We start from the raw sequence: 22,304 nt of genomic DNA, 5'->3' as shown, positions 1-22,304 counted from the left end.
GGCATGTTATTTGACTTCTCTTTCTTTAATTAAGGATGTGGAAGGCTGTTGCATTTTTTTTTTTTTTTTTTTTTTAATCGTGAGGTTTTGAATCTCTTTAAACGTGTCAGATCTTCCAGCCGAGAGCAACAACGCTCACCGGCGCTATTATCGAGGAAACGAAGAACCAAGCCACACGGGTGAATCATCAGAGACGGTGCCAGTGTGTTCAGACATGTTATTAGAAACTAGGTATTAACATCAGCTGCAGCTTTCTGTCTACCGCAGGTCAATGAGAGCATAGAGCATAGAGCTGTGGAAGTCAAGGTGTTGCAGTAGAGGAGCTGCGACCAGCGGAACAAACCTGAGTCTCGATCGATACCTTGGAAGCACAATGTGGTGTTTTTGTAAAACAAATTATTTATTATAAAAGAGAGCTCTGTTATCAATGTATAGATCTGTTGTAGAATGCGGAGACATAGTATTTCTGCCTAGACGTTTACTTTTGAATCCTTATATCTAGTACATTAACTTCTCTTCTCTTCATTAACCTCAAGGTTTTATTGCTGTCATTAATTGCCAAAACATGTTGGCATGACAGGACTTTCTTACTGGACATTTTGCAATTTGGCGTGCATGACGATATATATATACATAGCAAATTGATATAATAACATGAAGTGATTTGATTTGAACCTTTGCGTACAAAGGCCTTATGCCGTGAGAGTTAACATTTACTGTCCTCAATAGCATTGGAATGCTTTGAATGCCATCCACCGATTGTTGCTTTGCTTCACTGCTGAACAATACAACACCTTGTATTTGCTCGTTGTGTTTCTGTGCAGCATGTGCAGTGTCTGTGCGTCCATGTGTGCTGCTCGCGTGCAAATATGTAGGAATGCTAACAGAATACGCTAACCGTGGCTTCAGAGCGGAGAGCAACCTCTGAGCGCTTCCTCTTGGCTGTTTGTGGGTTTTATCTCTGAGATATGAGTTATGATGTCACTCCGCGGTGTCTCTTGTATCCTATCACATTTCCAGATATTTGTAAGGAGCCCTTATCTTTCAAAGATGATCAAAGTTATTAACAAACAGATCATTCTACCTTCTACAAAAAGTAGGTGTTTGAAAAAAGCGTTGCTTATCATACACTTAATGCACCTGTACAGGTTATGTAATTATAACCTTGGCTTTAAAGAAAGAAAATCTATATTTTGGAAAATAGCCTTATTTGCTTTCTTCCCAAGAATTAGATGAGAGGAATAATACGTTTCGGTAATTTAGCTTAGCATAAAGGCTGAACGGTGGAACGGCTAGCCTGGCTCTGCACAAACTCCAAAGGTCACAAATGTGAGCTACCAGCACCTCTAGAGCTCACACGTTTCACCTTGTGTGTTTAATCCTTACAAAAGCAACAATTCACCGTTTTATGGAAGGTTTTCATTTCTAGACGTTTGTGCATTCATGCTACAAAGTGCAAAAGCCCATCGATTGAGGTCACGACACCATCCCCTCTTTCAGCTCCTTTGCCACTCATGTACTGTTTCCTTATTAAGCGCAGCATGTAAAATTGCATATGCTTGTATAATTTCCGTCACTTTGCTTTCTCCTTTCCCCTATTTTAATCACAGGCCTCTGTAATGGAGGTATGAGAGCAGGTCGCTGCGCTGTTTGTCACCTGGACAGCTGGTATTTGGAAAGAAAGCTGCAGGGGATTGAGGATCGCAACACAAGAGCCTGGGCTGGTTATCCGCCGCTCTCCTCTCCCAACTCTGCCTGACAGAAGGAGGAGAGCGCCTGTGGATTCCTGCCTCGTGATGAGGTGAGCCGTCCCTCCTTCGTGTCCCTGCGGCAGAAACACACAGCAGGGTCAGGAACCAAGGAACCAAGGATATCTCTAAGCAAGCACACACTCTGAGCTTCGTCTCTGTCTCAGACGACACCAACGTAAGCCGCTTCATCGCTCGTCGCCGGTCTGCACTCAGACATGTATACACAAACACAGAAAAGACACCAAATCCACCCACACAATAGCATATTTATAGAGCTGAAAGGGAAAATGACTCCCTAAAGGGGGGGAAAAAAACAGCACTCTCCTGTAATCTCTCCTATCCCCCATGCTGTCAGACATCTTTAAATCCAGCTCAATCAGCTAAACATGGGGAGCAACCAGTGCTGGAGGAGAGACAGAATGGGGAGATCAGTGTCAATCACAAAAGAGCAAAGACGACAGACATCACGTGTCGGCATCTAGAAAAAAAAAAACCCTGCACTTTAAAACAACAAGTAAAATGTGATCATTCCATTTCCTCGTATCTGTTTTTCGGAATTACAAATTGATTCAATTTCAAGAGGACAGCAAACAGAATCATTCGCCTCCCTAGTGAAAGAAAGGTCGCATATCAAGATGCTTTTGTTTTGAAGGATCAAGGAATCTTATTGTGAAATCAAAAGGTATTCAAATGTTTGTTTGAAGGGATAATGAGACATCTGTATGCATGTACATCTACGTAGTGAAATGATGACTTAACATTTATCAAGTATCCAACTCCAACCTATTCCCTCAAAAAAAAAAAAAAAAAAAACCCCAACATGCTCACACCTGTTGACAGCAGCTTGCTAGTCGGAGTTCATTACCACATATTACAACAAGCTGCACTTCAGGCCTACTTCACTCCTCTTGTGATAATATATGTGGTTTACTGGGTCTGAACCCTCGCATGAGAAGTGAAAGCGCTGGCAGACAATGACAGAAAAAGAAGAAAGAAGTTGGCCAAAGAATTTGTTGGAGATCTTATGAGATCTGTTCACTGACATCTTCTCCTGCCTACAAATCTATGAAATAATAGTGCGGACCTGAGACATGAAAACCCTACATGTGGGTTTACTTCCACGTTTCAGGCGGGTTTGCTGAGCACACAATTTAAATGTTGTTTTATAGCAAAACCCCTGTTTAATATTCACACGGTCGAATCCTGGTAGTAGTGGTACAATCAGCTACTGGCTGCAGAACAAGTCCATCAACAGAGTTGGTGATAGGATGACTGTCATCAAGCAAAATGCTCTCCTAACACGAACCTGGAGCGCCTTGGCTGCTCCAGCCTGGTTGTGATTAAGACGCAGAGGGACGTCACATGGCGCTGTGTGAAGGTGGAGAATCGTGTGCAATGTGCAAATTGAAGCAGATTAAACCGCAAGTCTTCTTGTGTCTGTTGTCCCTAACCAACGCCGGCTAAAGAAGCAGCGTTGGGAGAACACACATTCTAGTGCTGGAATGTGTTTTTATTAGTGCAGCATGGTTATGGGTTCAGCTTTGTTGGCTGGTTCAAAGATCCAGAGCCACAGAACACATCTGCCTCGCACAGATTTCCTCAGAGCTCTGTCTGCTTGCTTGCCTGCCTGCCTGCCTGGCTGGCTGGCGGGCGGTTTGCACCAGCCTGTCTTCTCTTTCTCTCTAAAAACACTGAAGAAGCTGAACTTTAAATCAGTGGCAAAAAAAGCCCACCAATCCATCTGAACAGCAAGTGTGTGTTGTCGAGGCTGTTTTCATTCTCAACATGAGGGGATGAAACATGACCACAAATGAAACACAACCTCATAAGCACACACACACACACACACACACACACACACACACACACACAGCAGGACCTCACACACAACACGACCCAGAAAGACGTCATAAGACAACAACACACAATATATGAAGTCCAACACACTGCAGACCAACACTCATTCAGACGCATTGGTGAGCAGCAACGTGACACGGTTGACCCAAAATGAAATGCATAAAATAAGAATCACTGGTACTGAAACAGAACTACAGTCTGGAGAATGTGTGTTGATTTAAATTATAGAGGTTTAGCCTTAAGAGAGGTTGGTGGGGTGACAGTTTTTGGAAAGAAGATGATAGAATCAAGGAGTGTCTCTTGACACTTTCAGAATATGAATTGTTCTGAACAACACTAATATAGATTTTCATAACCAGAAAACAGATTCCAGGTTGTCATCCCTCTCTCTCTGTGTCATTGCGGTTGCTGTGATGATGGAACCAAGGAGGACCTTGAGAAGATCGGGACTAAAGAGCTCGTCGGCTGTGCGTATAGCTTGTCCTTAATAAATCCATCCAGTACCAGAAGCTGTGCAAACATTAGTGACACATCAGTGACACCATGTCGCCATGTTGAAGCCCAACGCCTCTCTCTATAGATCATGTGTGCTGCTGCCTTGTCTCTGACTGGGTGAACATATTTCCCCTCTTGCAATTTACGACTTCTAGTTCCTCCAATGAGTCATAAGATGAACGATTGCTAAAGGGCCCTGGTATTGCGCCTCACTGTCTAGTACCACTGCAGAACAAACTTTTGGAGGGAAAATGTCAATCGTCTAAATATATAAATAAAAAACAGTTGAACGCCAGCTGACGTTGTAGCGGAGGTGAGTGACGTAGCCATCTATGCTGACACTGCTATGCTATTCATTCAGCTAGCTACAGTTCATGGTTTATTTGGTGTTCTCAAAATCACTCCTTTAAAATAAAAATAGAACATGCACAGAAGCAGACTACTGAGGCGGAAAATGCTCCATTTTAGCACTGCCCCCCCCCCCCCTTTAAAAGTCTGCTAAAGTTTGGTTTGCAATAGAATCTCTTTCATTGTGCCACACTGTTAAAGTCACATTTGCCTCTGGAGTCACAGCTGCAGGCTTCTTTGTGAGACACCAAAATGAACAATCACAGTGTCAAGAAAGGGGAAGTGTTTCCATTTAAAGAGCTGAGCTGATCCCACGTTATGTTGCAGGTATTCCTCTGTGTGGGGTGTTGCATTGCAATTTTGAAACGTTATCAAACACACACACACAGCAATACAAGTACAGCTGTAGTTTGTAAAAAATCTTTATAATTAAGAAAATGTTTGTGTGCATGCTCACTTTTTGATATGCTTATTGTCAACCTTCAAGTTCCTTCTTCAAATGCATGCGGGTATGTAAACCCAAAGTGGGGGGTGACCGTAAATAAAGGCAATCTGCGTGAGACAGCGTGACGCGGAGCCTGAAAAGTAGCGAAATTGTTTGGCTAATGTATCCGCTCCGCCTGGTTACATGGGGCTGCTCGCAGGCAGGAGCAGGGAGGGACAAGAGGCACCAGAGAATGAGGTGGGGAGGGAAGAAAGGGAGAGCTTAGGACTCCCCTTGAGGCATCCGAACAAGTCTGGACTGTTCAGCTGCTGCTTGTGTTCAGCTCAGCAAAGCAGCCTCGGGAATCAGAAACGAGCGTTTTCTCTCTGCAAGGGATGCAGCGACAGGAGTTCACTTATTGAGCTGCAGTGGATGACCGTGGAGCTGTGCGCGTTTCTTTTTTTGTTGTTGAAGCTGTGACACTGGACACCGCTGACTGGGAATACTAGCAGTGTGTGTGTGCGTGTGCGCGTGCGTGCGTGTGTCCAGACGCTGCACGGAGAGCTAGGTGCTGGATATGCCACAGGTGGAAAGGTGAGGAGCGGCAGGCCGTGGCCCCGGTGCACCGAGCAGAGATCTTCCCCCAGGTGAGATGAGGCAGCGGCGGAGAGATCACGTCCTGCCCGGGGCTCGCTGCCAGCCCGTTGATTGAAGATACATTTACGGGAACACCGGTGCTACTCGGTGATTTTAGAGTTGTGCACAATACTGCAACTTTGCATTTTTGTATTAATGTGTCTGCGATAGCTAAATGCGCGGAAGAAAATGTTTGATTGATTATATGATTTACTCTGCATGTGCACGCTGGGAAGCGATAACTCTTTATAACTCTGAAATGTAGCCAATGCACCGCTCCTTCGCCTTTAGCTCTCCCTGCAGCAGACACCTTGACTTTGAACAAGACCAAGCAGAACATTTATCACCTCATTTTCAACCTCTCTGAAATGTAATATATCAGAATCCCGCAGACGATTCAGTGATTAGACTAAACAACCTCGTAATGCATTCTTAAATGAATGAATGACCCCGAATGAGTCCTGTAATTACATCTCCTTTGCACTGTCTGCGTCAGTCTTCATCACAGTGGCACAGGGCAACGTGGGAGTGTAGATCCACGCTGACCTCAGCTGAACTCCCTCAGCTACAGGGCATTACCCCTGCTGAACACTGTGATCCTGCACAGAGGAAGGGACTCTCACTCTTCCGCTTGCTCCTCTGACTTTATGTCTCGACTGCTTTCAGTTGTCTGTGTCCACTTCTAAGTGCATCCGTGTCTTTTGCTGTGGTTTTGGCAGCAAGAAGTCCTCTGTTGACGTGGAATTTAAATAACAATATCTGGAAAAAAAGCTTTAGCAGGACGGATTAGACTCTTCCTCTCTGACTCACCTTCGGCCTCCCACTCTCTCATTCATCTTTTCATTGACTGCGCTGCTGCAGCCTTACTTGGTTAAGTTGTTGGCGTGCCACTCTGTGGCCTAGAGGATGGCTCTGGACTGATCCCAAGTGTGTCATCTACGCAGGGCTGCTGCTGGTTACTGGGCCTGTTTGATGTGTTTGTAAAGGAACATTCTTGTTGTATCATCAGTGGGGCTTTTTGTGGAAAACCTTTTGCAGCCAGATCTTAAATTCTTAGTGGATATGTGTATGTTTTCATTGTTGCTCAGATGTCCCTTTACTGTGTTTGCGTTGGATTAAACTAGCTACAACCTTGGGGATATTGACTTTTTGCCTCATTCATTCATGTCTTTGAATGAGATAACATATTAATTCAGTTTTTTTCCCCTGATTTATTCCATCTGGCTTTTGTTTGTTGTAATACAAAGCTTGTGAAATATTTCAAAAGGAGGACAAGATCAGTGCTGCTTTTGAAAGATTTCCAAAATCTGCCTGTTTTTAGTACTTTTTGTTTAGTTTGGATGAAGAAACGGACTAATAATCCATTACTGGCGGACCTGAGGGACTCTATACTTGACCTGAGGGTAGAGGTCAAAGGTTACAGGATCAGTTTTTGATTCCCAGACAGCCTCAGAGCAAGGCTCTTCTGTTCTTGCAACCAGCAGATCCTGGCGACCATGTACACAAAATTCTGGTGTGTGAGCAAATTGGCAGGCGACTTCGGTAATTTACTGTGACAGCCCGGACTGCTTTGACCCCTCCGTCCCCTTGTCCAGTTGTGTCACTGTCTGTCCCTGGTGACCGATGTTGTTGCTGAGGGAGCCTGGCTCTTACACAATCCTGCACTCTGTCACATTGCAGTGGCCTGTGGGCTGCCGCCCCCCCTGGGAGAATGGCATCTCTACTAAACCACAACTCTGTGATCCTGCCTGAACCGAGCTTTCACAAAACACAGCTCAACCTCTGTGCAGCTCCCGCCAGAAGTCTTCACTTGACTCCTGTTGTGGATGTCACTTTGCTACTAAGACATTGACCTTTAACCCATGTGGGGCCTATAGTGGGTGTGGCCATATATCCATACACCAGGTACTTCATCCTTTCAAAGCCCCAGGTGTGGAAGCCACCCTTGGAATGTTCTTGATTCATATCTTTACATAATAAAAAGAAAAAAAAATGAGCTCATCAGAGGAAGTGGGCTACTCCCACAATTGGCATGTGATCTAGACCAGTGTATTATTTGAACAAATATTCGAAAATATGTGCCAGCAGGATTGTATTTACTCACAGATTAGAAAAGGGCCTGGAAATAGAGTAGGGTGTGTGGCAGTGGCAGGAAGAGAATGGAAATCTGTGCTTTTGTGACGCTTTTAACATTTACTGCCACTTCTTGGTGTTTTTAATGGGCCTCAAGTGATTAATGCCTTTCAATTTTGATCCGTTAAGTTAGCCACTATGTAAGTGCTCAGAATAGGCTGTGGGAATGGACTGCGGTCTCAACACCTGGCTTACACAATGAATCCTGTAATAAACAGCGTTTGAATCAGGCTCGTCAGGAGCTAATTGTACATAATTTAATTTTATAGGCTTAGGAGGCTTAGAATAAATACTTTGATTCTTTGAAAGGGAAATGGGTATTTCCATTTGGTACGTATTCAGTGTTTGTGTGCTCTGCTTCTTACAGAGGGAGCAAACATGACTAATCATGATATCGTGGCTTCAGGCAACGTCTAAGCGGCCAATGGAGTCTGTTGTCTATCTTTAGTTATGCAAGTTTTTAGAGAAGCTACTCAAGTGTTGTTCTAGAAATACCCAAGACCCTAAAACTCTCTTGTCATATTTCTTTAAGGAGTAGTGCGACATTTTTGTGAACTTTGCTCATTCGCTTTCTTACAGAGAGTCAGACTCTCATGTCTGTAGGTGAGTGTATAGCTTACAGCCAGGAGACATTAGCTTTGTTTAGCATTAAACCTGAAGACGGAGGGAAACGGCTAGCTGTTTATGCTAAGTTCAGCTAACGGGTGGCTAGCTGCAGCCTTCTATTTACCAGACACTCATGAGAGTCTTCTCATCCAACTCTTAGCAAGAAAGCTAACAAATGTATGTGAAACTATTAGCAATAGCTCTTCTGACAACACAGTGGGAGCCGTTCAATGTACTTTTCTTGTCTGCTGAATGTAATCAGCCCTGTCGGCGTGCGTCAACTGCAGCTTTCTTTTATGTGGGCTGGTTCTGACGCTGTAAACACAGACAGTCAGTCTGGTTCAGGTCAGTGTTCTAACAAGGCACCAAAGGAAAAACGACCCAGTTCCAGATGATCTTGATGCTCCTTGAATTCCTGTACAGGCTTTAGAAAATCACTCCTGTCTGCTGTCGTCCCGCTGCTCTCACTTTATACATTTGGTCTCATCAACATAAGTGGCTTCTCAGGGTTTTGATCCCGGGAATGTTTACTCTAGCTACCGTAGCTCTACAGAGTAGATCAGAGGTTCTGTTTGTTGGCTCGACATCTGTCAGCTGTCTGCAGTAGCCGCTGTGTTGTGCATCACCTCTGCAAAAAAAAAAAAAAAAAAAAAAAAGGTGAACGTGAATAGAGGATGTCACGGATCATTTGTAGAGGTGAAGATCAAAATGAGAAAGTCGTGCATTCTTTATGTCTCAAAAGAAGAGGAAGAAAAAAAAAATCTGTTTTTCAAAATGGTACATCTTGTTCATAAGGTTCTGGCATCTGCAGTCCAGACATACAGTAGTAAAGTTTAAAGGTGTTATCGGTCATGCTGTGGAGAGTGATATGAGGCCAATCTGATCAAAGGACTTTGGAGGAGTTCATCTGCTCTGATGAGGACACACACACACACACACACACACACACACACACACACACACACACACACACACACACACACACACACACACACACAGAGAGACGTCTAGGCAGCATTGTCTTACTGCTTTGTGTCTCTCTGCACATGTTTGTATGCGTCACTGTACCATTTGTCCCTTTGTAAAATGTAGTGATAATAAGTATTCACATTTGTGTCAATTATAATAATCAATAAAGTCTTGGTATGTGTTTTAATAGCGGCGATACGGATCATAAAACTCACGGCTTGGATCGGATCACGGATCAGAAATATAGCTTTTAGAGATCCCTGATCACGTTGTTGTTGCTGCTGATAGTAGTTGCCCGTCATTGATGATCCAGATCCTTTTTGTTATTTGATGGTAGCAGCTGGTCTACACGGCTGGTTTCCACCGTCCCAAAAATCATTCCAACCATCAGACATTCTAAATTTGATCTTTTTACTTTGTTAATGTAATTTATGGTGGGTTTTTTTGTTTTATTTATAGAAATACACAATTCAAATGATAAGGAAATAAAAGATTGTATTTTTATTGAAACCATTAGTAGTTTTAATAATGTATTATAAGCTGCTTAGATCTAGTGTTACTAGATTTATTCAAACATTTCATGAGATTACATGTGAACACGTCATGATAACATTATAATTTACCTTTGCTCAGTACTAACTTTCACCGAACAGACCCTGAACGCATCATAATGTCACCTTTTGTTCTCCTTCGGTCAATTTATGTATTGGTTGTTTACGATGTGACATTTTTAGAGATTGGTCGACTAGAAAAGCATAAATTCTGAATTCCTGATCGCATATTCTACTGAAAATTGGCAGATAACGATCGTCAGTAAAGCTTTAGGGCAGATTTAGTCACATTTTGTCAGATTTTATGCAAGACCCGGTTCCAAGTTTAATGAGAAGAAATCTTGGCTTCTTTCATTTGACATTTAAGGACAGGAATTAGAATCAACACTAATGAAATAACATGTTATGAATATGTTGCTTTATGTCTAACATGTCCTTGTTAGACATAAACTGCCCCCAGTACCAGGGGCGCTCGGGTTCAGTTCAGTTACAATATATCAACAGTGCTTGATAGACAGTGTTGTTCTGTCTTTCCAGATGAGAAATATAATCTTTATGACAATAAAGAAAAGAGAAAAGTCCACCTAGAATTAAGATGGTTGCCCCGTTCTGCACAAGCGCTGGGTCTCATCTGGGTTTGGTGAACCTGTCTTCTGCTGATATTGACTCAGAGTCTTCATGCTTAGAGTTAACAGGTATGATACTATTCTGAAACTGCGTCATGCAAATAGAACTTTGACCTTAAACAGACTTGTGAAGCTTGACTGGTATCATAAGAGAGACTTCACTCTGCAGTCAGACAGACGTTCAGCACAAGAAGACATGTTCAAAGGGCTGGCGGGCAGGATATCAAAGATGCTAGGTGGTTTAGAACAGGTACGGGCAGGAACAATGGCAGTAACTCTAAAGAAACACAGACAATCTGACAAATAACAGGGCTGAACCACCCTAAACATATCCCGAGGAACATATGACTAATGGGCTGCAGCTGAACAGGAAAGTGACAATCAGGTGACGAGCAGAAACAGGAAATTAGATGGAGGTGAATAGTTAGTAGCTGAGGGATTGCGGCATTTTATTCTCACAGGAGTTCGTTTTTGGAAACGAAGAGCAGTAACAAAAAAAACGAGGCCCTTCAATGTCTGCAATCATGAATGCTGAAAGTTTTTTTTTCAAAACTACCGTATTGCTGTTATGTAGTGAGTTGAAATAGTTTGTATAATAATTTGTGTCTGCTCTTGGTGATCCCAGGTTGTGAAGATGTGGAGCTGGTTTTTCACTGCGACTGTCCTCCTCTCCTCCATGAAACGGGTTGAAGCTCAGGGTATAAATAACTCTCCTCCTCAAAGTGTTCTCCTCAGGTCTGTGTGTGTGTGTGTGTGTGTGTGTGTGTGTCTGTATGATGTGCTCACATGTGTTCTCCATCGCTTTGTATTTGCAGGCAGGTGTAATAATGTGCAAGCAGCAGATATTGTTTTCCTGGTTGACGGCTCTTCCAGTATTGGCCGAGCTAACTTCCTGCAGGTGAAAGGCTTCATGGCCGGGATCATCAAGCCGTTTGCCAGCTCTGTCAGCGAGTCGGGGATTCGGTTTGGGGTCATACAGTACAGCGACACCTCCAGGTGACTGACTTAGATCCGCCTCATTACTTTCCTGTGCATGCAGTGTCAAAAGATCGTACGGCAGCTGCAGAAATATGTATTAATGTGCGTTTCTCTCCCTCCAGAGTTGAGTTTACATTTAGTACTTACCTGGTTGGAACCGAGCTGGTCAACGCTGTGGAGAACCTGAACTATAAGGGAGGAAACACACGGACTGGTGCTGGTCTCAAGTTTGTCGCTGATAACTTTTTCAACCCCACGTCCAGTCGGGATGTACCAAAGGTCTGAGGAGTACTTTGGGGGGGTCTGCATATTCAACATGGTGCCTCTTGTGTTACTAATTCTCCCTCCTGGGTCCTCTTTAACTTTCAGATCACTATCCTCATCACAGACGGAAAGTCACAAGACAGTGTGGAAGAACCGGCGCAGAAGCTGCGCAGTCAAGGAGTGCATGTTTATGCAGTCGGTAGGTGTCTACCACGCAGTCTCTCCTCGCTTACTCAAAGTAGTTTCTTTTCTTTTCTTTTCTTTTTTACTTTGCCATTCTTCTGTGGTTCGTTAGGTATAAAGAGCGCAGACATGAATGAATTGGCTCAGATCGCCTCCCAGCCCAGCAGCGACTTCACCTCCTTCGTTGGGGACTTCAAACTGCTGAACACACTCCTTCCTCTCGTGGGCCCCCAAGTGTGTTCCAAAGCAGGCGGGGTCTATGCTAGTGATGGTATGTGGGTTACCTTAAATAACACGACATCAGTATATCAAAATACACACGGTCAAACATACGCGTCTTATTATGATCTGCATCTAACTGGATCCGTCTCCTCCTGCTTCCACCCTCTTCTCTCCTTTCAGAGGCCTTTTCTGGTCCGTCCAACATTCAGTTCACAGGCCAAACGTCCGACACGCTCAGGTTTCGCTGGAGCGCAGCGGGGGGGCCTTTGAGTGGCTACTCGGTCCAGTATGTGCCACTCTCTGGTCTGGGTCAACCCATCACTGCAGATCTGCGTCAGGTGAGTCCAGGTGTTGGATGAATATCCCTGACACACGGCGATGACCTAGATTGAAGTAGTAAATTGCGAGAGAACCGCGTGTCTTCAGGCTGAGTATAAACATGTCTAATGGGTGGGTCTTCTTTGCGTAGATGCTGTAGAGATTACATTTTGGCAGAGCAAAGAGTGAAATTCCCTTCTCCTGCAGACGTGGTGCAGATAGAAGAATGTCATGGCGTACCGATCCATTTCAGTCATTCACTTCGCAAAAAAAGTTGTTTTAGGATTTGACTGCTTACAACAAAAAAATGGCCGCTCTCCCTCTGCAGGAGACCGTCTCTGCCAGTCAGAGGACCTTTACCGCGAAAGAGCTGAGGTCGGGAACAGACTACCTGGTGACTATCATCGCCCAGTACCCCAACAGCGTGGGGGAGTCTGTTTCTGCCAAGCAACGAACCAGTGAGTGAAAAGTGACGGGTGAAACCTGCCAAAAAGCTAGAGCGACCTCTCTCCGTCACGAGACAGACCCCTTACTGTTGAACTGACCACAGTCACACACCTGCAGTGTCTTTTGTTTCTAATCCTCCCGTATAGGGTCTTTGCCAGGGGTCACCAGTCTCCGCCTGGTCGAGGCTGGCTTCTTCTCTCTTTCCGTGGGCTGGGATCAGCCTTCGTCTCCGGTGCAGGGCTACAGACTCACCTATGGACCACGAGGTCAGGCACACACACACACACACACACACGCACACGCACACGCACACGCATAACCTCTTTCTCTTTCTGTCTGCCACTCATCTGACTCGTGCAAGTGTGTCTCAATAACACTTACGTTACATCAACTTAAAAAAAATAAATAAAAAATGCTGACAGCACGTACTTTGTTGTGGCAGAATTATCTCGTCACAGAACTGATCTCGGCAGAATGAATGATTACGGTGAAAACGGAGGAAAGGCTACAGGACTGAATAACAGTTATCCTTTTGGTAGCAAGTTGGAAACATGTCGAGAATGTACAGCAGTCAAGGCTGAGTGAGGGGAACACGAGCGTCTCTATCATCTCACCGCCCTCAGGCACTGGCTGTCAGCTGGGACTTTTATTGCCCCAATCATTACTTAAATATTGAATACATTTTTATCATCAGTTAAGATAGGGAGTGAAAACCTTCAGTTATGTCACGGAGGATCGTCGGCACATTTTTCTCCTCGCATTGCTAGAGACAGGGTGTGGCGTAGAGATTATAATAGCGCTAAGATTGTCTCGGTGCTTTTGCCGTGATTCAGGAGAGAAAATTGCCCCCCCCTGAGGGCTGATATAAACAGCTTCTCCCTCTGAACATGTGGCAGGAGTGCCAGTCTCACGTGGAGATCCTCGTCTGACTAGTTGGGCTGGCACATGCGGAGTGTGTGTGTGTGTGTGTGTGTGTGTGAGAGTGTGTTTAATTGAGGCCAGCGTGTATCCTTCAATGAGAGGGGTTTAATGGTCCTGTGTGTGCCGTTACTCGCACTGATAATTCAAAACAAACGAGACAGATACTAACAGGCACACACACACACACACACACACACACACACACACACACACACACACACACACGTCCTCTGAATCATACTTCTCTACAGTTGGCTGGCTGCCATACTCTGTGTGTCTTGCGTGAGGACACCTTTTTATATTTTTTCAGCTTGTTGTCAGCTAACTTGTCTAATGACATACCGTACCGATTGATCCTCTGCATGCCCTCCATGCCTACTTGGCTTCCTAAGTTTGATTTCAATCTTGTTACTGTGTGTTTTGGAGGAGCAGGTCAACCAGCGTCTCAGCTGCTGGAGCAGTCTCTGTCCGCAGACTCCACATCCGTCACCCTGGAGTCGCTTCAGCCCGACACCGAGTACGTCGTCAGCCTCTATCCCCTGTTCCCCCGGAACTCTGCATCCCCGTCCGTCCTCAACGCCCGCACACGTGAGTCCACCCTGTGGCCCTTCACGCATTCCTTTGGTGCCGTTATACGCCGGTGTAACGTAATCGTAATCAGTCGACACGGTGTAATACAGTTGTAGATTTTGGGGATAAAGTTACATAATGGAGCAATATTAAAACAAGTGTTAGGTAGAGCATGTATAGGGCAAACACGCTATATCCTGATATGAAATGACCTCATTTCATATCAGGATATATAGCGTGTTTTCTGGTTATTCAACACATAAATAGTCTATATGAAATAACCACACGGTGAAGCCTATTGAGCTAGTATGTGCTTGTTATTATCAATCTAGACGACGTGATTGTATATCACGATATCTTGATGTATGATTTCATCACGTTATGATTTAATTAAAAAGAGGCTAAATCATCCCTACCAGCCCTAAGTACGCAGTATGTACGTTATACAGTATATGCACAGAATACGTGTATAAGTGATTTCACTATTATTAGTAAATATTATTCATGGTGTTCATGTTTTTGCATGTGTCAGTGCGCCTGGAGGCGGTGCAGCATTTGTCAGTGGAGACGGAGTCAGTGGGCAGCGTCCGTGTGCGGTGGAGAGGTGTCACCGGGGCGCGGGCCTACCGCCTGGTCTGGGGACCATTTACAGGTCAGGACGAATGAGGACATGAGACAACACATGAGACATGAGACAACACCTCGTCCTTTCTGTCGGTGCTTTATTTTTACAAATCCTGCATACACTTGATGATTATATTTGTGGGTTGTTGTTTTTTTTTTTTCCTGTTCGCAAAGGTCGAAATGTGGAGACGGTGGAGGTTGCTGGTGAGTTTCACACTTTGTCCAGTCTGCAGTCCGACACCGAGTACATCGTCACCATCATCCCGCTGTACGAGGGCAACACTGAGGGCCCGGTGGCAACCGCCAGATTCAAGATCGGTAGGTCCAACATCTGTCTCTGCTCTCTGTGACTCTGTGTTCACTGTCTTCCTTTTTAAAACTCAGAGCTAAGTGCCACATGACACTAAATTCCATCCTCTTTGTATGTTCGTGCTTTTTAAATTCGTGATCGCAGTAAAGTGATGCTTGTTTAATAGGCGCTTGCTTTCTGTTGTGTCCTGCTAAGTGCAGGGACAGGAAGAGGAGACGGACAGGATGGTCTCCTCCGCTGCTCGTCTCTCTCCTGAAAACCTTCACATGTTTTGCTGTTTAGCTTTGTTTAAGGAACATTTCGAGCACACCTACGCACTTCTTACGCGTCATCTGTCCCTCGTGAGTAAGGCCCATATGGTCAGTGGGACGGCTGCTATTTGACTGAAGGCTGAGTCACTGCATGGCCTCTGTATACCGAGCAGAGTGCTTGTGTGGCCTAGTTCTGCTGTCAAAGACGGGAGGGATTACACGGTGCTCTGTACTGCACACCACATTAACCCAAACTGCAGCGGAGCCGGTTCCTCTCTTGTTTGTTCCTGTGTAAACCTGTGGAGAAGCAACTCTTTGTGGTGTCTGTCGTTTGTGATGAGTCGTCTGTTGTTTGTGATGAGTCGTCTGTTGTTTGTGATGAGTCGTCTGTTCCGTCTTATTAGGAAAACGCGATGACCTTTTTTTTTTTTTCTGTTTTAGTGAGGAACACATTGAATGAGGCCTTCATGTTTCTTTGCGAATGTATATATTCAGCAATACCATGAAGTCTTCTTACATGTAGGATGTCTAACATTCTAAACAACATATCATTTGAAGTTTAAGTTCATTTGTCATGTTTATAGTTCTGTTTAGCTTTGTGTGGCCTTCAATCCAGTCTGTTCCTGTATGGTCTGAATCTCAGGCCTGATGGAGACATCAGGGAGTGACTGTTGCTCAGCCACTGGTCCGTGGGCTTTTTTTTTTTTTCTGACACCTGGCACTTTGTTGTTGATTTGTTGTTCGTCTCACGAACGAGAAAAGACCCGTTGGCCACATACGGAATCGGAGAGAAAGTGTTTAGCGCTTAGCGGCTCTAACCTGTGTGACGATTCACTGCCTCTGTGGCGCCAATAGACGGCCGGAAGGCATTATGGTTTCCATCCGTCTGTCCGTCTGCTGCTTAGATAAAGCCCACTGTGACCTCACTAACCACATTTCTTTGGCCGTGAAACAAGAATCCATATGCTGATTGTGACAAGAATTTGACAGAAATGACTTAAAGGATAAGTGATGACATTTCATACCCAAAAAGGTCAAAGGTAAACTTCACTGTGACATCGTAATGTTCATATCTGGCCACTATACAGCGCCATAATAACTCGGGAGCAGAAGGGAAGATTGTGACCATATTTCATATTTTGTCGGATACTGAATGGGTGACACTAATCTTGGGGTGCCCACCTTGACACTGGTGATTGTAAAGATCTCCTATGCTGCAGGGTTGAAGGTGTGTGTGTGTGTATGTGTTTGTGTGTGTGTGTGTGTGTGTGTGTGTTTTCAAGCGTTCACGTTTTATAATTTGTTGCGTCTTTGCAGCAACATCCATATTTAAAGCATTGTCTACTGCCATGGCTACAATCTTGTGTTCTATTAGAATCAGCTTTGTTGGCCGAGCATCTGAACACATACAAGGAATGTGACTCGGTTTTTGTTTCTCTCACAAAATTTGCACACTAATAGACACACACACACACACACACACACACACACACACACACACACACACACACACACACACACACACACAGCGGAACAAAGTCAAATGGATTTTATTATAGGACCGGGTGATCCTGTTCCTCTGGTAGTCCACCACTTGAAGCTCATTGGTTTCGCTGTTATTGAGCTTCAGTGATGGTCTTTGCACCATGTGAGAGGCATGTTATTTCATGACCACTGTAGTTGGTTTAAGTACTCTAAATGATCTGTTAGTTTTTATGTTAGGACAATTGGAATGATATGTTTTGTTCTTTAAGGAATTATTTCATTGCTTAATTGATTATGAACTTACTTTGGCTTGTCTGTCGGAGTAGAAGCTCCTCAGGGGGAGATCATTGTTGAAGTTAGTTCAGTTCAGGTGCAGACCTGCCGTGAGCTGCAAGCCGCACCTTTTTTTTTTTTTTTTTCCAATTGACTTATGGATTTCCTTATGTTATTTAGAAATGTTTTTTTTGTATGTAGTGTAGGATAAAACCAGCCTGCTTGTTGGTGTTATGTGAACTTCAAATAAAACGGAACAATTCCTCTTCCGCCATTCAGCCGATCCTTGAAATACCCGCTTGATTTGACTAGTTTAGCCTGCTGAAGCCTCGTGTTAGCGTCACCCGAACTTAAACTGCATTTTGTACAGAGAGCGTGTACTGTGATGTGTTACATAATTCCATACATGTGATATATATGTATTATGTCTTTACCTCAGAGCGTCAGGAGCAGCAGGTGCTCCGAGCAGCCACCACCGGCCCCTCCTCTATTCGCCTCACCTGGAGAATCATCCAGTCATCTCGAGGGTACCGCCTGGAATACAGGGCTGGGGAAGGTCAGATGTGCATGTCCATACGCAGGCTCAAACACTCAATCTTTGTACATTACACGTAACATCCTGTAGATTTAAAGTATACTGTACTGCAGGTGTATTGAACATAAACCCATTGATTTTGGACTGTTGCTCTCTCTCTCCAGGAGGCCGTGTTCAGAGCCTAACCTTTCCCAGAACCACTACCAGCTATGAGCTGACAGGTCTGCAGCCCAACACAAAATATGTCATCACCCTGTACACCCTGTTCGAAGGCCGTGAGGAGGCCACACCTGTCTCCACCACATCCAGAGGTCAGTACCTCAGCCTGGAGGCACACGACTTTTGGGTTTGAGTTCATTTTTGGGTGGATTTATGGGTCATAAATGTGCTGGGGTTGAATTCCAAGGGAATATGTGTTCCTGTAGATATTTGTGCTTGTGTCCGTGTTTCACGAGTGTCCCGGTTCTCTGGTGTTGCAGAGGAACAGCCTGTGGGGAGGGTGTCCAACCTGAGAGTCGTGGAGTCTCTGGGCAGCACGGTCAGACTCGGCTGGACGGGTGTAGCCGGGGCCACGCAGTACCGCATCATTATACTGAACACAGAAGGTGCACTGAAGCATTTTTATTCATCGTTTTATTTTCCATTTTGATGACCGAACGCTCGATTATGAATGAAAACATTCTGGTGAAATAGTGTCTCTGTTTGTGTCAGCGGGGTCAGAGGAGATACGGCTCATCCCTGGAAACCAGACGACCCTTGACCTCAGAGACCTGACAGTGGGAGTGTCTTATGGTGTCAGTGTCACAGCGCTGGTGGGAGAAAATGAAGGGGACCCAGTTACTGTTTACATCAAACCAGGTGGGCTGAGCAGCGTAAATTATGATGAACTGTTATCATCCTGTAAATCTACCTGAATATCAGATAACTAAAATCTTATTTATAAAGTAATTCATTCTGTCATGGTTCATTTATTCTTTCTTCTTTATCTCGATATTTTACAGTAACTTTGATGTACAAACACAATAGCTGTTAAGTCGCTCGTTAATTTTGCAAAATCAACCCCACTGGATCTTTTTAAATATTACATATACCTGTGGACATCTAGATGAATATCTTTTAAAGCCGATAGCCTTGGTTGGGATTTTTGGTGTACAAGCTTTTTCTCTCTACCGGTCGTTTCCCTCGAAGTGAGATACTTGAGGTTGCTTTCTTAAATTGATCTATATACAGTATATACATTGAATTCTGTCACACGAGGCCCGGTATGCCCTTCATTTCAGAGCAAGGTGCTGGCAGAGTGACTAACCTCAGAGTGACCAACGCAAACAGTCGGAGGATGCGAATTGCCTGGACCGGTGCTACCGGGGCAACAGGTTACAGGGTCACATGGAGACAAGGCAACAGTGAGTTTATCGTTTTAAATCGAGTGTTATTATATTAGTCTTTACATCTAATTGAAGATTGAGCAAAATCTGTTTTTAGATCTTGTTTCATGATCGTTAAGCAGACTTTGAAGCTGAATTTGTTCAACATCTTTACTTCAAAGTCCGTCGTGTTTTTTTTGTGTGTGTGCGCAGAATCTTATACTTCCTCACGTTCTGCCTTGTAGATGCGGAGCAGTCCCGTATTGTGGAGGCGGAGGCCACGGCCTTCACCATAGACGGCCTGCAACCGGATGAGGCGCTGGTCATCGGCGTCGCATCTATGGTCGATCAACGGGTCGGAGAGGTGGTCACGCTGTCCAGTCGGACTAATCCCAACGGTGGATCGGTGGCTGGCCTTCGCGTCGTCGACGTCACGTCTCAGAGGATACGCATCGCATGGTCGCGTTCCTCTAGGGCCACTGGCTATAAGGTCACTTGGCGCACCGCCGATGGTACGCAATGATCGCCATTGATACTCGGTATTTTAAAGACACGAGACAGGGCAATGTGAATGAGTTGTGAAAGCTGAGTGTGTAGAGGTGGGCAGTGATCTGGCTGTCAGCCTCTTCTATCCTCGTGTATCTGTAATCGGACGGTTTCTCTGCCGTGTTTTTGCCGGTGCAGGCGTTGAGTCGACTAGTAACGTGGCGGCCGACGTCTCTTCCTTCACCATTGACGGGCTACAGTCAGACTCGGCCTACAACGTGTTGGTTTCTTCACTCACCGGCTCTCGAGAGGGAAGTCCTTCCACCCTGAGCATCAGAACAGGTGCCGCACTGACTCTGTCTAATGCGCTGTTTTTATTGCTGTTGTCCAGAGTGTCTTTTTGGGAGAATACCGGACTGATTGTTTTCCATCCCTTCAGAATCTGGTGGGGTGGTCGGGACTGTGACGTCGCTGCAAATCCAGGAGGGCCGTGGAGAGGTTGTCCGAGTCACTTGGGTCGGTGTGCAGGGAGCGACGGCTTATCGCGTGTCTTGGAGGAAAACGGACGGTAGATCTTTTGCTGGTCCATTTCACTTCTGTTATCAAGTCCTAAATATTAATCTAACATCTCGCAAGCATTAATGTGCCTTTAAAGGGATCGCTTGGATGTTTTGAAGTGGGTTTTTTTTACGAGGTACTCCGTCTGTGTCTCTGCAAAGCCACAAGACACCAATGACAAAAAAACGTAATTGTGCCTTTGCAGAACACGGAAGTTGCTGAAAAAACACTTCCTATGCATAAGAACCTCATACAACCCCAATACAAAGCACCAGAACTGTCCTTTTGTAAACGGTTTACGGAGAGCCGTGTCACCCCCTCACTCACTGTGTCTACTATGTGCCGCTGCAGGTGGAGATGAGAGGAGTCAGCTGCTGGGGGGTGATGTGACAGCAATGGATTTGGACCAGTTGGACCCCGGAGCCCAGTACGAGGTGCAGGTCATGGCTTTAGTTCAAAACAGAGAGGGAACCCCCGTGTCTGTCACGGTCACCACACGTGAGTCCCGTCATGGGAATGCTTTCTGTCTTGAGCGCAATAGCTCAACATTGCACGATATTTAAGAAATATATTGGATGAAATGTCACATTAAACGTCATTTTGCTGCTTCTCTGTATCCGTGTTTCCAGCCGGCATCCCCTTCCCCCCCGCAACTCTAACTGTACGAGTGGCAGAGGTCACCCAGAACTCGATGCGGATTGGCTGGACTCCACTACCAGGTGCCACGGGATACATTCTCCGCTGGAGAGAGGAGACAGGTGAAACATGTTATTACATGCGGTTTATAATGTACCTTTTTTTAAAGACTCCGCCTGCATCGTGTTAACTGTTCTCGTCTCTCAGAGGTTGGTCGAGGCCTGTCTGTTACGCTGCCTGCTGCATCCACCTCTTACCAGGTGACTGGGCTGCGTTTGGGCCGTCGCTATCGCTTCACGGTGCAGCCCACCTTTGACAATAGATTGGGAACCGAGAGTTCTGTTGTTGAACGCACCGGTAACACACCAACACCCTCCTCTTTCATATACTTTGCCATACTTTATAAACACCTTTTTGATGCCGTTCTTAACCCCACAAAACTTTCAACAGTTTGTGTGGGCGGCCGTCTGGACGTGGTGTTTCTGGTCCCGGCGTCCACCGATCGGATTAGCCTCGCAAGGCCTCTGCGCGAACTGCTAACGAGTGCGGCCGGGTCGCTCGAGACCATCGGACCCAGCGACTCTCAGGTACTGCTCCTTGAAGAATGAACCTCTCACAGAATCTGATGGCACGGCCCCTTTTTAGCTGTCTGACATCTTGATTATTTTCTGCCTGTTTCAGTTTGGAGTTGTAGTCTACGGTTACAGACCCAAATTATGGTTCCTGCTTAATCGCCATGGCAGGTATGACACACTTCTTCAAGAGATCCAGTCCACACCATTTGATGAAAGTCCCGGGAATAACATCGGTCAGTTGTTTTTTCTTCCTCGCCTTTTCTGTGCTTACTGCTCGACGTAGGTGAGTATGTGAGTTGTGATGTCGTCTGTCTCCCTCTGCAGGTGAGGCGGTGACATACACCCGGCAGTACCTTCTGACCCCCTCAGCCGGACGGAGGCCGAGGGTCCCCGGCGCCGTCGTCATCATTGCAGACAAAATATCAGCGGACAACCTGACTCTCGCCGCCAACAGTCTCAGGGCTACAGGTGTGCTGCAGCAGAACAACAAGCCGTCGCACTGCACTCGTCTGCGAAACTTATGGTTTGCTTGGTTGGATGTAACTTCCTGCAGCCACCAGATCACCAAATGTTGGCTTCATCTGGACAATGTAGTTTCAAGATTTCAGCCGCAGCGTGTATGTAAATATTAACCCGTACAAAGAATGTTTGTATATCAATTACTCAAACCTGTGTTACCTTGAATTCTTGAAGACAGTAAATGGAGGCCAGGTTTAACAACAGCAACACTTGATCAAGACATCCTTCTGCAAACTCTCACACAACTTATCCAGCATAATCCGAGTCTCACTCATCCAGTTGTGTTCGCACTACTTCCCAAACACATGCATCTTTACTGAAACCTTACTTTTTAAAACACCTCGGCATCCACTAGTTCAAGTGAGTCCAAACGAGAGTTTAAAGAAGGG

At 45.2% G+C, this 22,304-nt stretch overlaps 1 protein-coding gene across 1 annotated transcript in view; it reads left to right on the top strand.

Moving 5' to 3' along the window:
* The first annotated feature begins 11,030 nt into the window (after positions 1-11,030).
* col7a1 (collagen, type VII, alpha 1) overlaps positions 11,031-22,304 on the top strand; it is a 46,546-nt gene continuing 35,272 nt past the window's right edge. Inside the window, exons 1-25 of the mRNA XM_068711915.1 lie at positions 11,031-11,094; positions 11,212-11,392; positions 11,497-11,653; positions 11,744-11,837; positions 11,934-12,092; positions 12,224-12,381; positions 12,690-12,819; positions 12,955-13,074; positions 14,162-14,317; positions 14,832-14,951; positions 15,098-15,241; positions 17,682-17,798; positions 17,942-18,088; positions 18,257-18,382; positions 18,489-18,635; positions 19,058-19,180; positions 19,387-19,653; positions 19,826-19,969; positions 20,067-20,195; positions 20,537-20,683; positions 20,815-20,943; positions 21,029-21,178; positions 21,272-21,408; positions 21,503-21,629; positions 21,721-21,864. Of these exons, the coding sequence (XP_068568016.1) occupies positions 11,031-11,094; positions 11,212-11,392; positions 11,497-11,653; positions 11,744-11,837; positions 11,934-12,092; positions 12,224-12,381; positions 12,690-12,819; positions 12,955-13,074; positions 14,162-14,317; positions 14,832-14,951; positions 15,098-15,241; positions 17,682-17,798; positions 17,942-18,088; positions 18,257-18,382; positions 18,489-18,635; positions 19,058-19,180; positions 19,387-19,653; positions 19,826-19,969; positions 20,067-20,195; positions 20,537-20,683; positions 20,815-20,943; positions 21,029-21,178; positions 21,272-21,408; positions 21,503-21,629; positions 21,721-21,864 (3,517 nt within the window). The remainder of the gene's footprint in view (positions 11,095-11,211; positions 11,393-11,496; positions 11,654-11,743; positions 11,838-11,933; positions 12,093-12,223; positions 12,382-12,689; positions 12,820-12,954; positions 13,075-14,161; positions 14,318-14,831; positions 14,952-15,097; positions 15,242-17,681; positions 17,799-17,941; positions 18,089-18,256; positions 18,383-18,488; positions 18,636-19,057; positions 19,181-19,386; positions 19,654-19,825; positions 19,970-20,066; positions 20,196-20,536; positions 20,684-20,814; positions 20,944-21,028; positions 21,179-21,271; positions 21,409-21,502; positions 21,630-21,720; positions 21,865-22,304) is intronic.

Source organism: Cebidichthys violaceus, unplaced genomic scaffold, assembly GCF_023349555.1.
Source record: "Cebidichthys violaceus isolate CVI_PGR_0920_01 unplaced genomic scaffold, fCebVio1.0.p SCAF_17, whole genome shotgun sequence".
In the NCBI taxonomy this organism is placed as follows: domain Eukaryota; kingdom Metazoa; phylum Chordata; class Actinopteri; order Perciformes; family Stichaeidae; genus Cebidichthys; species Cebidichthys violaceus.
The sequence above is the reverse complement of the archived record's forward strand: the minus strand, read 5'-3'. Positions and strand labels throughout refer to the sequence as shown.